Source organism: Ptychodera flava, chromosome 6 (assembly GCF_041260155.1).
Source record: "Ptychodera flava strain L36383 chromosome 6, AS_Pfla_20210202, whole genome shotgun sequence".
Taxonomy (NCBI): Eukaryota; Metazoa; Hemichordata; class Enteropneusta; family Ptychoderidae; genus Ptychodera; species Ptychodera flava.
The window spans coordinates 27273644-27292432 of record NC_091933.1 but is presented as its reverse complement, the minus strand read 5'-3'; the positions used below and the strand labels follow the sequence as shown (position 1 = coordinate 27292432).

At 38.4% G+C, this 18789-nt stretch overlaps 1 protein-coding gene across 2 annotated transcripts in view; it reads right to left on the bottom strand.

Moving 5' to 3' along the window:
- LOC139135361 (adhesion G protein-coupled receptor B3-like) overlaps positions 1 to 17583 on the bottom strand; it is a 98872-nt gene extending 81289 nt beyond the window's left edge. Inside the window, exon 1 of one of the 2 annotated variants that reach the window (XM_070702711.1) lies at positions 17325 to 17583. In XM_070702711.1, the coding sequence (XP_070558812.1) occupies positions 17325 to 17375 (51 nt within the window). In that variant the 5' untranslated portion in view covers positions 17376 to 17583. The remainder of the gene's footprint in view (positions 1 to 17324) is intronic. The other variant, XM_070702712.1, reaches the window with a different exon arrangement.
- Between the last annotated feature and the right edge of the window lie 1206 nt (positions 17584 to 18789).

Sequence of the window (18789 nt, the reverse complement as noted above, 5' to 3'; positions counted from 1 at the left end):
GTGCGAGTTTCTTGTTTACAAACAATATGTATTTCGTGCAAGATATCTTGATGCACCTCATCATCATAGTTGTAACATTTGAATTATACGATGTAGATTATGACAGACGTGTTTTAACTTTCATCAATCACCATCGTACCTTGGATACAGTGTTTACAATGTAATTGGTTGTATGGGTCCCATACGACCTTTGAGCGCAGTTCCGATGACTGTATCACTTTAAACTATCGGAATGGTAAAAAATTGCATATCGAATTAAACTTTCAATTAATTATCTAGGAAGGACTTTAATATATCTCAATATATCGATCTTCATTTCTGTCATTTAAAAACAAAATGGGAAGTGAATGATACACCAGGGATACAAAACATTACAATTGGAAGAACACAGTCATATTATACCTTTTTATTTAGAGTGTAGCTACATACATGGAAATGGGTTGAAGATTATCTTACAGGACGAGAGTTCCTGGACTAAATAGTGTACTGTGATGGTTCTATCTTAAGACGACTTTAAGGGAGAAGGAAAGTTCGTCGGTATGATCGACGTCTGTTTCAACAAACTCCAATAATGCAGTTCTTCTTCAGGGTCATGCCTAAGGAAAATCTCTCTCGAACCGGCTTCCTGAGAAAGACCGTTTTTCGATCCCTGAGCACTGTTTATCGGCGTCCAAGCCTCAAAAGGGCAGATCCAAATTGCTGTACAGTGGTTGCTGATGGCGTTACATTCGGACACTTCATTCAGTGTCTGAACAACGCCGTAGGCATTTTTGGATTTGCATCCCTCCAGGATAAGTAAACGCGTAGGTAAACATCTATCTTTATGTGGACGATGACGCGGGCACGAAAAGCCGGAGTTTAGGCGATGTGCATTGCCAAATAAGAAGATATTTTGCTAGAGGAACTTTCGCATACACTCCTTTCAAACTTAAGAGGGAAATGATAATTGAGGATGGAATTGACCGGTATAAGATTTTGCAAATGACAACCAATCTGGAGGAAATTGGATTTTAAACTTTCACGAAAATTAGTGCAAACAAAATGTTGCCATGGGCGATAAGTCATCAGAAGCTGTTCTACAACTAAGAATGGAAGACTTTGATGGCTTTTCTTTTGTAAGTAAAGTCTATACAAAAGGCATATTCTAAATTTAACGAGTTTATACACAGACCTGAGGGCGAGACTCAAGATGCGTAATGGTTTACTCTTTCACTGTGACAACGCTTTCCAATGGTCCTGTGAACATTGCTCGCGGGTTTGATCGGTGAAGGATTTTACAAACAAACAAGGGCGCGAGGTTCATCCAGTATTTAGAGTTCTGCATTATTGATAAATGGATGCATTATTTCTGAACAGGTGGTTTTGCTCCAGGACATTGTCTGGGACGGAGGTAAATTCGACTTTCCATATGATATACAAAGTGGTACTGAATTGCTACAGAAGAGTACGGGAAGGCGTTGTATGGAAAGAGATGGGATTAAACAGGAAAAATAAACGTCTCATTTCTTCTCTGCAAAAGATTGTCACCTCTCCAGTGCAAATCTCCTGTGAATACTATGCTAAAAGTAGTATATTTGTAATTCCCTCTCTTTTTTTACATCTTTTCTAACCCTTCAGGAGATATATTCCAGAGAACTGCCAAGGGGTATAGATGCTTTGCAGAAGGAATGTTTTTTCCCTATTTTATCTTTTCTCGTTGTATTCAGATTTAACCACACTTGCCAAGATTGTATGGTATTTTAAGCATCCACTGTGGATGTACTTATGGGAGATATCATCATCACATCCAGAAACATCGTCTAAAAGTAAACTTCTGAAAGGTTGAAGTCGGTTTTGTATGAAGGAGTGATGATTCTATGTGCATGGCAGGAGATGTCGTCAAGCGAATAATGTGTCTCCTTTAAGCATTACCAATATTGAGTATGTTTGATATAATTAGTAAGTAAGCATGTAACTATACGTAAGCAAGCAAGAAATAAACAAGCAAGCAAGGTAGTAGGTAAGTAAGTAAGTAAGTAAGTAAGTAAGTAAGTAAGTAGGTAAGTAAGTAAGTAAGTAAGTAAGTAAGTAAGTAAGTAAGTAAGTAAGTAAGTAAGTAAGTAAATAATGAATGAATGAATTAATTAATTAATGGAATTGGCTTGCGTTTACACTGTATTTGAATCTCCCGATTCTAAGTCACTTATCAACCTCACTCTAGACCAACTGCTATATAGGGCGTCAACTGGGCCCTGGATCGACCTAAACCGTTCAAACACAATTCAGGCTCGACCGCAAATTGGTGTCGACTATGAACCCACCGCTCAGACTCCTGATAATCTAAGGTGGGCCGACATAGGGCGTTTACATTAGTGTTTAATACTAGTGTCGACTCAGAGGCGACCTAAACTGTGTAGTGTGAACATAATATATGGTGTGATGAATTAAATGGATTATTGTAGACTATAGAGATGATTTGCCGTTCACCACTTCTAAATAAAGATATAAATCCTGTCATGAAAACACTTTTGACGGTACAGTTCATTTCACTTCGTACCTCACTGTAGATATACTACAACAAATCCCACTGACGAGACCATGACCTCTATAAATAGTAGAATTCCAGGGGGAACGTAATTTTCTGATCCTGCTGTCCCTCTTCTCTCATCTGTTACGATTTTACGTGCTTTCGGTTAATTATGCCCTCAAACATCGCAAACATAATGGTCGACATTTATATCTCGATGTCCGGATTTTATCCTCATGACTGACAATAGACAAATTAAAGCGTAAACAAATTTTACAGAACAAAAAAATGAAAAAAATGTGAATAGCTACAGTTAACTTGTAGGCCACAATAATATGTAAAAGGACCACCCTACCCCTTTAGCGTGTTATTTAGAGTCTGTCAGTCAGTATATACATCTTGTAATCATGGTAAGGGACTTTTCATGTTATCGCAAGCATTCATAGAAGCCTAACTAAAACTGCAAAATCAAACTGCTCATGTGTTATTATTATGATTATTTTTTTCAAACCAATATGTCAACACTGTCCAGAAGAAACCGGAAAAAATTAAATTCTGGCGACCGAGTTGCCACATATTGAAAACCGACATACGAAGCGTTCTTTAGTGTCGCTATAAACCAGGGCGTCTAGTGATTGAACTATGTACATTGTATATTTCTCAGAAGCGGATTTCATTATCCGGAGCTCATACGGCTTTCCCAATGTCTGCAGTTTATGTGCTTCCGACCAAAATGTCTGAAGCCTGATGTGATATTCAAATTTCCTGGACCAAATCAATTCATTTCAACATGTTGACATTTTGCAGAACTTTCATTTTTACGGAATTCTGTACTACAGAACTATAAATCATAATAAATATAAATCATTTGTGAACTTGCATAGACGATCATTATGTATCTCAATGAAGAAGTCTCCAGATTTAAAACATGTCTAAACGATAAGTATGCTGTGCCTCGATAAACTGATAATTATATTTCTCGGAAAAGAGCCTCGTTCATCACCACTGGTTACGGAGAGCGCCCAGAGTGCATGACGCATAATTGTGCTCACAAAACGGAGTGTCGAATACAGTGTAAGTGCTTCATTGAGCACTTATCACACAAGTGGGTGGCTTAAACCGAGGGCCGTAATCGATAATGAGTGGCATTTATACGGTAGAGAGCTCCCGCCATTCAACTCTGATTTCAAATTGACGATTTTGCGTTTTGCATGATAATCGATATGGAACTCTAATGTTGTAATAAATGTGTAAATGAATAATCGATATTTTCATCGGAAGGGTCATGTTATCAAAAGTACATCAGGGAGCGCTTCGGTAGTTCAATCTGTGTTCGGTCAAGGGATTTAAACAGAGTTGAAGGACCAGAAATGCTAGATTTTGATGATTTTTCATTATTTGTATTTTGTATGTCAAGTCTTACTCTAAAAAGAAAGTTGAAACACCCACTATTTATCTTGTCAAGTATACTACTTCTGTACGTGTAAAATGCATAGTTATTATTTACATTTGAATTTTGGTCCGGACAAGAATTCAACAGTCAACAATAACAACGTAGTTGACACATGTACAGGCTGAATTGACAAGCCGAATACTGTGTAAGCTTATGCTTTGGGGAGTAGAGCAAGAAAATATGATTTACATTAAAAAACAAATATAATGAAAAAAATCATCAAAAGTCAGCATTACTTGCCCTTTTTTACGAAGGAGGCTCAAAAGCAAAACCACAAATTGAATCCATAATTATGAGCTAATGTCTGTGAGCTCCCGGGGTTTCATGCGTCGAATTTTAATCAACTTAATGGAAAAGAAATATCAAAGAAAGCCAGCTTTAATTAATCCGTTCTGCATGTATAGTCGACGTCTGTCCATGTTAACATATTTGCATAGCTTTATACCGTACCGCTTTGAACAGCAACACAGAAGAAAATGCAATCTGTTTTCATAGTTTCACCAATTTTTCTTCATGATTTAATGCTAAACATTGTTGGAGTACTGTTTTTATTCCATGTATCAATGTAAGCAACTTTCGGCAAAAACCTGTGTTTTATTTTTGATGAGGTTTTACAGGCCTAACCAACTTGAAGAGTCGTGTTATAATGCTCCATAACATTGAAGAAGAATGAGAGTTGCTGATAGTGTGAGCTTGAAACAGACACATTGATGAACAAGTACTGCTCTATCCCAAGGGGCAATACAAAGCATTTTCCTTTAAACCTCTGTATTCCATCAATTCATTGAAAGTCGCCGGCATTATCAATCTTTAACATGGCCTGACAGAAAGTGTGATGCACGCATTCTGAAAAACGAGCGCTTCGCTGCCGCCTGGCTTTAACCAATTTGTTGATTTTAGCATCACGTGGTTTGACTTTCTTTCAGACGATATCCTAATTCGGGCTGTCAAAACTGCCGAATTCGGCTTTTTGCCGTAATCTTATAAGGTATGTGCAACAGAAAAATGCCCACGTGACCTGGCTAAAATATACGTCATCCCTTGCAACGAGTTATGAGTCTCTTCCGAAAAGATTGTGGCAACTAGAATGTTCTTAGGAGAATATGAAGCAACGTTGGTTTCATTTGACCACAATTGCAGCACATACTGCCAATAAACAAAGGTCAAGTTTGGCCACTAACATGATGACCAATCCAAAAGAAGGGCGCTAATTGAAGGTTAAATATGTAATTCTTGTCTTGTTGTTGTACTACAATGGAACAGAAAACAGCTTTTCAGTGTACTGTGAAACTTCAACAGTACGGAATCGATTATCTTGCACATAAACGCGACAAAATATGCTTTAAAAATTACATTATTTTTAAACTGTTTATATGAATCAACCATAAAAGACTCAACAGAAACAGTTTGGAAACGTCACTTTTATTTCTCGCAAGATGCAAATTATCGTGTTTTCCTGCACAATGAGCGTGTACCAAAGATCTTGTAAATATTTGAATATTGTGTGCTTGCGTCACGAGGCTTAATTGGCTTGTGCAAGACCGTATACGAGTTCAGATTTTCAACTTCACGTCGATCGATCACAGTTAGAACAGTTTACTAAGGACCTTGGCATTGATAGCTGCGAATCGCTTGTTTTATCAAGTACAATGGAAGGAAATAGCAAAACAGAGGTCGTGATGATAAGACGGATTGTTTGTTTTGCAATCATAACCCATGTCTATAGTTTAATAGGTAAGTTTTTCATCTTGCCGTGTGACGTGTATTATCGCGTAGACATTACGACACCAGGGATTTCTTTGAAAATGTATTCGAGAGTTTTAATATTTCTCGCGTGCTGCAGTTTGTGGAGGAATAATGCATACGAAGTACAGAATTAATTATGGAGAGCAAGTGGCGTGACTGAATATTTTTACAAACTATAAGCTCCATATTGTTTCACAAACAGAGAAAAAGAAGACGCCAATATTCGGTGCTCAATAGGGCGGACAAAGTTTTAGAAGCAGGATTGGAGCGGGGCTGTTGAGTATCAAAACAGTGCAGTCCACACAATGACTCAAGCTGATACCGTACGTGTATTTCATTGCTACTATGTTGTAATTATGTTACAGCAAGGCTTTCACGAGCCCTTCTGGAAGGACTCGTGTATACGATGGCATTGTGCCAGGAGCAATATTTGTAAAAAAGACCTATTCAACCTGTGTGTTTGTCAACTCCTAGATCTGTTGGCATTTAAAGGAGATCACACATTTAGAAATAAAATAGAGACAAAAGAGACAAAAATCGACGCTGCAATCCGTGATCATCTGCAGAGAACATTTTGATTGTACGTTTGTGTACGAATACGTTAAATCATCTCCCTACTATTGTTATTGCGAGTTGACATCCTGACCTTATTACACGTGGATGTCACTGATACATGACTTTATTCAGTGTTAATTTACTCTTACTCTGGTCGATTCGAAACACTACCAGAGAGCCAGAAACGTTCATGTTACGTTGCCTAACATTTATAGAAGCTTGTCAATCTTAGTTTGGCGATGTTGTTCTGTATTATTCCGGGTGGGGCCTTTTAATTATAGCCATTAAACTTTTTTCCAAGTGCGAGTATTCATGTGACGATAGCAAGAGGTAAGAGAAGGGAATTCATTAAGTAAGTAAACAAATAACCAAGCCAGTAAACAAAAAAATGTCAATACTTTCAAGGCAAAGAAGATCATCTAGGGTGTCCGCAAAGTTGTCATTTTCAAAATTATTTTAGCAGGGGAATAGAGAGGTTGAAATTGCATCCAACGCAACGCAGAGCGGCTTTAATACGCGTTCCGTATGCATAACGTTTTATATAGATTTGAATTAAGACCTGCCGACTCACACGACCGACTAACACAGTCAAATAGACAGGATAATCTCTGATATTGACTGCCGCAACGTATTTAAGTATAACCATTTCTTTTTATTGTTTTTCAGAACATTGCATTTCTCTCGAAATTATGCCACTCGGGATTGGTGCCTCGTGTACATGCACTCGTTGTATTTCAGAATATTGAAGGTGCTGGGACGTGTATTCAACAAGTCATAGGTGCTATAACGCTCATTGTCTCTGGTTGTTTCTCCCCGGTATGACGTATTTCCATGGCACAAACCCTTTCCGTGATATTGATACAATGGCATTACGATTGTAGGTATTTCCAGTGATAATCGATGGCTCCTACACTGCGTTTCCAAGCGGTCCTCTTTCAGTCCCTAGGAGGTTGATACGCGCATTCGGCTCCTGTCATATATCGTATATCAAGTCATATATTGGTTTTTATTATAACCAACCGAAAGACGTAATTGTTTGATGGATCAAGTAGCTTCTACAAGAGTTTTATGTTACCAGTCGGGCTGTTGATACGCGTCACACCCAGTAAGGGTAATTCCCACACGTCGTAATTTATAAAAAAAATGGGGAAAAGATCAACAGTTTATGATGGATTGCACATCAAATTCGACTCCCTAGGGGTACGGCATTCGACAAGCTCGATAAAGTTATGTAATAATTACTTTTCATCGGAGTATACAATTCATTAAATACTCAGATGCTATTTTGCTGATAGAAGGGTATATTATAAAATTCACGAAAAACGGCTTCATGTTGCTTTCAATTTCTTGTTGTTAAGTAAGGTAATAAGTATCATATTGCATTTCGTGCCTGGCCTACTGCATGCACTTAATTACATGTAATGTCTAGGTCTTCACAAGGACAGCCAATAATACAACAATCGAAATTCGAAACTTAGTTGAGTTTACTTTCATTTACTACTTTAAGGGCCGGTGACTAATGACTAGTGATTTTTTCACTATTGTCATCATTTTGTAATAAGCAAGTACTTAGAAAAGCCCACTCAATTGTTTTGTCTAAGTATCATCATATTTTATCGATGGAGTTCGACATGCTTCCCTCTCGTCGGTGTTTATGACATCAGGGTTGCAGGTCAAACCGGCGCAAGATACCATTCATTCCCTCGGCTGTGCGGCTTTGAAAATGATTAGTAAACTTCTTTTGCGTGTTTGTTTTTGGTCATTGTTCTTTGTCATGTACTTTTTGTATATTTTTTAATATTTTGATGGATGGTATTTGAGTCACACTTTTTATCCCATGTTTGGGATGAAGAAAGTTACATTGAATTGAATTGGATTGTTTATTTTTGACTCGTTTATTGGCAACTGCAGATACTAGTTGGTAACTAGTAACTGCAGTTACTAGTTACCAACTAGTAACTGCAGTTACTAACCATATCATGAAGAGGTACATAATATATTATGTACCTCTTTATAACAGCAATGGTTCTGTGATGTACTTTTGATGTATGCATAGTTTGTACATCTTTTAAACTTAATTTTTTTTGCCAAGAAAAGGAGTGAATTATGTGCTTTGACCAACATATCATTTGTACATTCTTTAAAACGTAAACCGAAAGTCAAGATAATGGTTCTGTGATGTACTATTGATGTATTCATCACATGTACATTCATATGGAAAGTGATGTGGTTGATAACGTCTGGCAAATTGCACCTGCCCTCGGGCACATTGTCCAATGTTTGAGCTATAATATATAGTATTCAGCTTGTCAACTCTGCCCTTTTCACGTGTAGATTGCATTTTTACTGTTGACAATTGAATTTTGGTCCGGGGCAGAATTCAAATGCAACAAGCTAGATAGTCGGTTTTTCAACAAACTTCGGGGAGTAGAAGAAGAAAATGTAGTTGACATTAAAAACAAAATTTAGTGAAAAATCCTCAAAAGTTACATATACTAGCCCTGTAAGATATTTGAAAGATATCTGTTCATGTTTTTGTTTCGCTCGTATGTTCCATTCCTGTATTTCTCTTTCTGTGTCTCTTTCTCTCTCCGTTCTTTCTCCCTTACTCCCCTCCTCTCTCCCCTCGCACGAGACCTCGATGCGTTGTTCTCAGGATGCAGTCGCAGTTCTATTGTATTACTAAATGACATTGTGACAAACATTTGCAGTGTGAAATGATCCTCGGGAGAAAGTAGATTCATGATTAATGACTTATAACGAATACTATTAATAAATCAAAGAACGGGATAAATCAAAACTATGGTATTATTACCTTAAATGAATTCGATGAAATTATTTAATGTCCGCATAATAAAAATCACAAAACGTATTTGTATAACGTGTGAATAAATTTACACTCACCCACTATACGGAGACAAATTTTCTGAAAATTCCTTGTGCAAACTTTTTAAAAATAGCCTTCATTTCCGGTTGGAAAATTGTCATCATTTTATTACCAACATGGTCCTGTTATTGACCGTTTTACTCCTTTTTGAGATTAATCATTCTTTCTATGGTCGCACTCTTTTTTTTTGGTTACTCGGCTCGCTTCAGTGGTCTGTTTTTCGTTTTGCAATTTGATAAAACAAACAACTTGAAACATTGATTGATCGTCAACGGCGAAAGTATTGCGATTTTGCTCGACTTGGTATAAATCTGAGAACAACATTGTATTTGTGAACGTGATGTGGTAGAGTTATCGCGAGATTCACGCTGAAACTTACCTATGGCGCTTACCCAACAAATGCCCGGATGCTACTCGTTCTTACAACTCGGTGAAGACGGCGCACGATCGTATGTGTCGTAGCCATCCCGGCCAAAGCGTTTCAAATAGAAAGAAACACTAAATGCGTAATAACTTGCTGAAATGACTTTTTTTTAGAAAATAATAATCGCCCACTTGAACAAGGTTTATGGTTTTGCTGGACTGTTGGTATACCACGATATCTAAAACAAAAGAAGACCAACGACTGCGGTGGATGGCCCCGAAAAATCTTGTGCTCAATTCTTTCTAAGGTAGTAACCTGTTTAGCGTGGAGTGTCTTTCACAATTAATATTCATACACTTACCCATAGAGTGAGATTGGACTGTGATGTGACATAGCAAATTCTCTATGCCCCCACATAGATAAAACATCAGTCATGAGGAATTACGGGAATTAAATCTCTATAACCCGTGACTTTTAATAGTCCGGTGTTTTTGATCTGTCTGCAAAACACAGTTTATTGACCTAGTCTCAAATTTATGTGAAAATGACTGGTATACGACTAATCAAAGAAGTCTGTAAATACTTGATGTCAAAGGTTATTGTTGACAACTGAATTTTGGCCGGGACTGGAATTCGTTTATAAATAAAAGATCTTTAATATCTATTGCACTCGACACGCCTTGCTGGAAAAGGGCTAATTATGGTTCAGCTCACAATACTGAGAACGATAAAATTTACTTGTTAAGTAGAACGAGAATAATGAGAATATTTCAAAAGTTACAGCAACTGTCCTCCAAAGGTAGCTTCCTCTGGATCATTCACCGTGTTCACCGTCTGCTATGTGGCTCGAACTGTATAACCTAATTTGACCGGGATAAGTAACTGCCATTAAAACTGATTGATTAAACTTAATATAGTTCTCAGCGGTGGCTCATTTGGGCTGGAATTGTATTTTTTGTCGGTTATTTGTGATACACTATCAGTTATTGATATCTATGGTCGTAACTATAAAACATGAAAAATTGTCATTTCTGGTAACAAGATAAGTTATGGACAAATGCTTGGTAAAGGACTTTGGTCGTTTTTTTACACAGATCTTTGTCGCCATGCACGCATGAGGGGAAATGGTAGCCATGCTCCATGTATAAATACCAACAACCATAATCACTTCGGTGGAGGGACTGTGCAACAAAATAATAAGCTTACAGAGAATGCATTCGTCTTGAACTCAAGTGTTGGTCCCCGTAATACGTGAAACTTGAAAACTTTCCTTGAGAAACTGTCGAGCAAGAGTTAAAATGAGGGATCGCCATGCATACCTTGGTACCACAGAAATCAATGATGTTATCTCCATCATTTTGTGAAAGTAAACCCCATACAGCCATGGATTCTTCGATGCTTCCTTGAAGTCATGCCGTACAACAAATACGCAACCAACGACAACAGTCATGCTTAAAAGCTGCGCACTAACTTATGAGTCGCCAGCGGGTAATATCATCACAGTGAGTGGTCAATAGTTAAATAAGAACACACGCTAGCAAGGGAAAGATCACGATTTGTTGCCCGCCCAAAGGATGTTGCTCGTGACAGTAATGTTGATAATGCCCGATCTGAGGGCGAGGGCATCACCAATATTACCGTTATGAGCACCAGCCTGAGGGCGGGCAACAAATCTGATTTTGCCCGTGTTACAGTAAGTTATTAATTTTATTACACCGAACAAACCCTTTTGTTTTCGGAACTGTGCGTAAAATGCAGTCAAGTGCCGAGACTCGCAACAGTGAAACATTACATTTGTCGCTCGATCGCAATGCTACACGAAGTTGAAGGTTTACTGAAATTAACGCCTAAAGCGAAGACAGTGTTGTTAAAGCTTTCCTCGAATAATGTACTAAATGTAGTTTAATTCAAGTCGAGTTAACTTCAGGTACCTTTTCAAAATTCAATGCTCCACAGAATTTACCAAGCGAATATACGCGATGATGTGGTACCGGCAGAATGTGGTAGTGGGCTATATCAGTGCACGCGACGGGGCTATATCACTTAAGCCATGTTCTATCACATTTTATTCTATATCACGTGAGTGAGGATCAGCCAATCACAGTAACTGGACAATACGGGAGGTGTAATAATCTCCTAAAAGGGTTATGGCTTTAAATAATACACATGACGATGAGGGCGGCGAGGGTATCATCAATGTTCCCTCTGAGGTTTCAAGAGGGTGCGCAACTTGAGATCACGGTCCCTCCGGGACTGTGTTGAGATACGTCGGATTATTGTCTCACAGCTGGGTCCGTTCATGTATATACTAATTTACTGAGGTACGTCACAACGTACAATGAACGTTGGTGGCAACTGCGCCACCAACGGGCGCTAAACCCGAAACGCGGAAGTAAAATCGAGATCGCACATTTCCCCCGAGTTATCGTTTCCAAAACTACCGATCGAAATGACTGAGACTAAAGTTGCGCAAAACATGAAATTTCACTGCGAGAGCAGTCGGAACCACTGCGCAATTGGCGCGCAAATAAGCCTTAGCGGGAACACTGCGAGGGTATCATCAATATGTCGGTCAGGGGCGCTAGCCCGAGGGCAGGCCACAATCGTGATATTGCCTTCATTGTCATGTGCTATTAAATTTATTACACCGAACATTTGGAATCATCACAGGTTGAAATAACGCTCAAATTTTCGAATAACGCATTTTAAATATCTCGTGCAGCGTTCCTGGCACCTGTACACTACAATGCGTGGGCGCGCTTCGGACTTGCGTTTGAACGGCTAGCGGATGATAGTCGAGGGCAATAGCAAATCGAACCATGTTATATCACCTTTTTTTAATGTCACGTAGCGGAGTTCTGGCCAATCACGAGATCAGTTCTATAGGTGAGGTGTTATAATTTCCTTTATTACACCTCACTCATTCAGCGTGCACTGCCATTGGTTAAACACGACTCACGTGAAATGTAAAAGAACGTGATGATGCCCTCTGAGAACTTGATGATGCCCTTTGCATTTGATATTACATGGATGACGTCATTTTACTTACTGCGCATCCTTTCTGCGCAAAACAAATTGTCGTTCGCTTGTTGTACTTTGCAGTCGGCAACTTATGGCTGCGAAACGTCATGCAGAGCTGTCATCGGCACAGTTACACGATATTTTGGTGCAAGTAAACAGCAAACGAACGATAATGGCAACAATGAATGCAATTTCTGTGTTCAGCGACTATCCAAGCAGCAAATTTGGATACGCCACCGAGGAGATCAGCAAACTTTAGCGGCAACCCTAGACTCGGCACTGACAACATTTTACGCTGAGGTCCGGACTCAGGCGAACTGTACTCGAAGAAGTCTTTGTGTTTTTGTTTCTTTGCATGTTTGCTTGTTCGGTGTAATAAAAATAATAACACATGAGAGCTAGGGCAATATCACGATTTTTTTGCCTGCCCAAGGGATGGTGGTCATGATCGAAATATTGATGATGCCCGAGCCGTAGGCTTGGGCATCATCAATATTTCGATTATGACCACCATCCCTTGGGCAGGCAATAAATCGTGATATTGCCCTAGCTCTCATGTGTTATTATTCAAATATGTCATGTTACGAAGTCTCATCCAAACACGATAACAGGATGATATGCAAGGTGTATCAAAATACACTCAAAATCACTTTCGAGTAGAATGTTCATTTGGGACTACTATTCGGACTATCATATTTACAATAATTGTCCGGTCGTCTGCTTGTGTGGACTCATTTTGCTCTTGGAGTAAACGAAGTTTTCAGCGCCTTGCATGAAATCGAAAATTTAACTTTCCACCCATACAATTACACCAGGAAGGCGGCCATTTTGAATTTCAAGTGGCGGTAGGCCTAAATGTAGGCAATTTCATTTTACTCAAGAAACTTGCAGGCACAGTCATTTTGGTATCCCACTTCCCATAGTGATTTCAAGGTCGAGGTTTATTAGTCTCTTGCTGGCTCGCATTTTGCTTATCAATTCTCATATATTCGTCTCCAAACTCAAATGACTTCAACGTCCTAACATGACAATCTTCGTGTGACACTATATTACGATAATGACTGATTAATATTCTTATTATTCTGAACTTATATCTGGACATGAGTACGTAAATGCCCGGACAACCTTCACGTACAAGTATCAGAAAGTTATACTAATAAGTAAAAATAGAATCAGGCGCCGCTGGGATAGATTTTTGGATTCTCAAATTTTTACAATACGTTTCCGCTATGCCACATACGTGAACCCATTTCAAAGCTTGTGGAGTAAATAAACTTTTCATCTTTTTGTGGAAACCAACAATTTTCTTTTTCGCCACTGGACGGTATCCATATTGCATTGGAAATCTCGGTAAATTTTAGAGAATGTATTATCTGGCACCAAAGTTTGCAAGGTGACCGCAGATTTTTTACTCTTGATTTTTGAAAGAAAATGATTTAATGTCCCTTGAGGAAAGTTTTAGCATTCTAAATGTTTAAGTTTTGAAGCGCGTACTACTTTTATAGCTGCTTTCTTCTATCATCGATGTACGGGACACACAGGTTTAATTTGACACCGCTATCAAGCATTATAATAATATCAGGCATTTTTGCCCTCCCAAAAAGGCGACTTAGTTCTTTTTATTAAGTTACTTTGATATGATTGACGTAAAACCATACCTTCATTCTTGGCGATCAATCATCAACTGAAATTGTGACGGGGCACAGATAAATTTACTACTTTGGAATGGTGTACATCATTATGGCACCATAGGACCGTGCTTTTATAAGAAAAAGGGCCATGTGTCTACAAAGTCAAGCGTAAGTACCAATAGACTGCAGATCAGTGCTCTGGGCTATAGGTTTATCATTAATATCACGTATATACTGTTTTTCTTCGCACTGCAACAGGCCACCCGTTTCCTATTACAACTGTTCCGCACCAAAGAAAGCCTGATGGGACGGGTTTGAAGGAGAGCTTTCCAAACAAAATAAGATGTTTTGTTGTATGTTGATGGTCCCTTACAAAGTCCCTTACAAAATGCAGTTACGACGCAACAGAGATATTGTGTGTCGGACGGTTCAGCTGTGCGTCCGAAGAACAGTTGATTGATGATTGTTTCTCTGCTCCTTATTCAAATGGTAAAAAGAAATACACATTGATGAACTGAGCTCATTTCTGAACGCAAAGCAAACACGGTGAAAACAAGATAACTTGGTGTTTTGAAAAAAAAATGAATCGACATTTGTTATGCTAACATTATGCTTATAGATTCGTTCCAGAATCACAGTTAAATAGCACTTCATCTGTTTTGATCTTGTAGATTTCATTTCTTCAGCTTAACCGTTACATCTTCCTCTTATCATGAAAAAAACCCAAAACTAAACAGATATAAACACATAACCCCAATATCAAATTTTTGAAGATAAAACACAAAGCATAAACTTCATACAAATATTCAGAGCGTGAGAGAAGAAGTTTTTCTCAGTTTGTGGTATTTATAGATAAGAGTTGGCATAGTAATAGATAAACTGATTAGCAATTATTTCAAACAAATATACAGCAATAACGCTGTAAGTTTGATATTTTACGATATAGAACGCGTCACCGATGTAGCTTGTCCCACTTTAACAATACTTTAAATTTACATCACAGGTATATTTTTTCAAAAAGTAATTTCGAAATATTCTTCTCTTGATTTGTATAGGCACTATATTTTATCATTTCGTGAAAAAAATTGATTTTTAGACCCGATGATTCGTCATTTCTTTGTTTACATATGATTTGTCATGTAGTAAACGATAAGAAGCCAACGAACGCGGCACATTGATCGCTCCTTTCGTTACCTCTCGCAGAACCTGGATTTTCCCGCCAAATTTCCTGCTGACAGCAATTCCACGAAATGTACGTGCTTATTTTCCGCGCAATTTTCCGCTATTGTCAGGATTCGCCGTTGTATATAGGCTAATTAACGGGCTTTAAATCAGTTTTTAACAGCTAAAATTTCATGCTGAGTTTATTTTTTTTTACATTTTGCAAATAAAATTTTATTGCTTTGAAAATCCCTGTTTAATTCGCAGCGTAAAATTTTGTATTAATTGAAACGAAATTTACGATTCAAATCATTTTTACTATTAGCATGAACGGAATAATTGATATGCGTTTACGTAAAATTTATTGAAAACGTATGACATTTTTCATCATCAAAGATTCTTTATCTTTGTAAGAACATTAACGGTTGGCGAACACATTTTAAACTCTCGGTCAGTTAGTGTCAGAGCGTTTATTTTAAATATAAACCTTCTGACAGCTTTTCTTGAAAGAGCGTTCTTTACTTTCGACATATCCATGTCTAGTAAGGCGGGAAACGTTTGACAGTAATTAAAAAGATAAAATGATAGATTACTCCGCGGCCGTCAATTTTGATGTCTTGGTGACGCTCGTCCCACGTAACAGATATATGTTTATTGTTTATCAAGAATATCTGGGTAGCGATTATCAAACAAGGACGACCACGGCCTTGTGGCCGTCTGTACCGTCGCTGTTAACAGGGTACCATAGTAACGTAAAATTTGTCAGAAAAATAGTGTTATTCGGAAGGAAACCTTTTCCCTCCTCCTGTAAACATTTGACTTAACCATTAGAGCAAAAAGAGTTGAGATAGCGTCATGATTTCCTTAAAGTTTAGTGCGAAAAGGCTTATTTTCTGTAAAGTTTGGTTTGAAAGTTTTAAGGTTCTAGTTGTCACAGATAAATTGATTCATTTTCACTTAACTACATGTATGGGACACTCCACGTCTATTTTGACCTACCACCGTTTCTTTCTCACCGGTTTTAACCAACTGCAGCCCAACATGTGTGTGCCTGCTTCTTACTCGCTTAGGGGCCGTCGATCATAAAAGCTGACACACTAGAAACATAAGTCTTATTTTAGTGGGGAGGGGCAAGACCCCAATTCATTTTGCGTACGTCAAAATCGCTGGAACACAAAATCGGACCGTGAAACCATAATCGAAGAAAAAGAATGACAATACAGGCAGGGGAACATATTCGTGTGCAGCTTTAAATTTGGGGACTCAACTCAACGTGACAATATGGCTCCGACAAAGTACTATCTCCGCGTTCATCCAGAAAAAATGGGACATAAATCTCGACAACCTAAAAAACAAACATAATGTGAACGCTGATAGAATAATATGGACTACCTCTTCGTGAATTGAAAAACTGCAAACGTAAATTTGTTTATCTATAACCATGTATACATGTTGCACAACATGTGCTGAAAAGACAGATTATTATTCTCCATACGTATAAAGAACACATCTTTTTCCTGAAATGGAGTTTTGTTTCGAGGGGGAGGGGGATTGACACCAAAACTAGGAAATTACGTTTCGATTGCGTCAGCTTCTATGATCGACGACCCCTCACTCACGTATGTCTTCAGTAGTTACTCAAGCGCTCATCCATGACAGTACCTATGAATACGATGAAGTCCCTGATGCCTCCTAAATATGAACAATTTCTGACAAGAACCCGTCTGTCACGCCTGAGAGCTAATGCGACATATGATTAATTTGCTAAAAACAAAGCATGGAGCGAAAAGATGCTTCATAATTGTAAAAAAAATAAATAAAAAATAAAACAAGCGAATAAATTACAAGTAACAGTTGCAAAAACTTGAACTGAGCAAATTTCACAGAAAGATAATGCATTTACTACAAGAGGCAATGAAAGGATGTCACCTGGAATGTGACCGATCAAGAACTTGTATTCAAAATACAAGGAATGAACAACACGCTATAGTATCACTCACCAGCTTGACAGTGTATCCAGTAATAGCAAGTAAGACAACAAATATATTCATCTCTGCGAACAGGGTTCTCGATTATGTTATCTTGTCGATTCTGAGCTCATTTTCTTCCCCAGCCTTGCGGAAAACTGCAACGGTTCTATCGCCCAAGTGGAACAGTTCCCGCCGACTCGACGAAATCGCCTAGCAAAAAAAGTGTTATCGCTGTGTGGTAGTTGTCTGAAGCGCCGACTATCTGGCAACTTTCTTCGATGTCACAGTCCTAAACGTAGCTTTGTGTTACGTTTGTATGCGTGCGCAGGGTATAGTCGGGTAGCGTGTTTCCTGTCGTCAACCGGTGGTTGAAATCTATTATTCTGGTGAAAGCTCGAATTTCGAGAACCTCTCTAAAACGAAATTTTACCAAGCAAAGTCCTCTGAAGCGCGTGTGTCCGCAGTCTCTCACTGTCGCTACGTATTTAGTGTTTAAATGATTTCGCTGTCATGACAACGGAGTATATCGTTGGCGTATGCATTTATTTGCATACAAAACTCACTGAAAATAGTTCAAATATCTCAGTTTTAGATACGATACATTTATATAAACATCTCTATCGCAGACATAGAAAGGAAGTAATTTGATCAAGCAAGAGTTGGCCATATTCTCTTTTTCAATTTTTAGCCATTTTCTTGCAGATAACAATCTTTAACCCCCGCGTCTCAAGTTCACGACTGATTTCATTTGAAGAGCGACCCATTATTTTCATGTGATTAACGAATTCATTAAATCCCTTCGAGTTCGATCTTTTCCACCGTTTGACCGAAGAGCACCTATATTAGACGGAAGAATTGGAAGTTTAACCGTTCTTGGCGCTATTTCTTGTTAAAATATCCCTTAGACATGGAACAAACCGCAGGTATGTGTTTCGGGAGTTTCACAAGTATATCGTCTGCCTGGAGGAGAGAATTACATGGATGTAACTGATCAGTAACTCTGATGTTTGGATCTGGATTTCGGATTTAGAGTTTTTTCCGAGTTGTATTTTCGTAATGAACGACTTGATGGATACGTGTGCTGCACAAAATAAAAGGGGGAAGAGGTAGGGGGCTATATCCGGGAAAGTAACGATTATCCATTTCATGAGGTAGAACCCTGTGTTCTTAAGGCATGATCTTACTGTGTTCATTTGTAGACGGGAAATTGAAATACCTCCCCAACATCGATTTCGAACAAAAATGTCGATGAACGATCACATGACAATGTAATGTATAACCTGAATGTATATGGTTTTCAGTTACTACAGTGGCAATTCAGCTTATAAGCATGGCTCTCAGATGAACACCGGGAACTGTGTGAGCGCCTGCAGCTAATGCGCTCCTCACCCTATCTGTCTTTTTCGATGCACCTTTTTTACCACTCTTTTCTGACTTATTCGGCTTACCGATTACTACAACAACTGACCTGTCAGGTAAGGTATAACTAACAAAT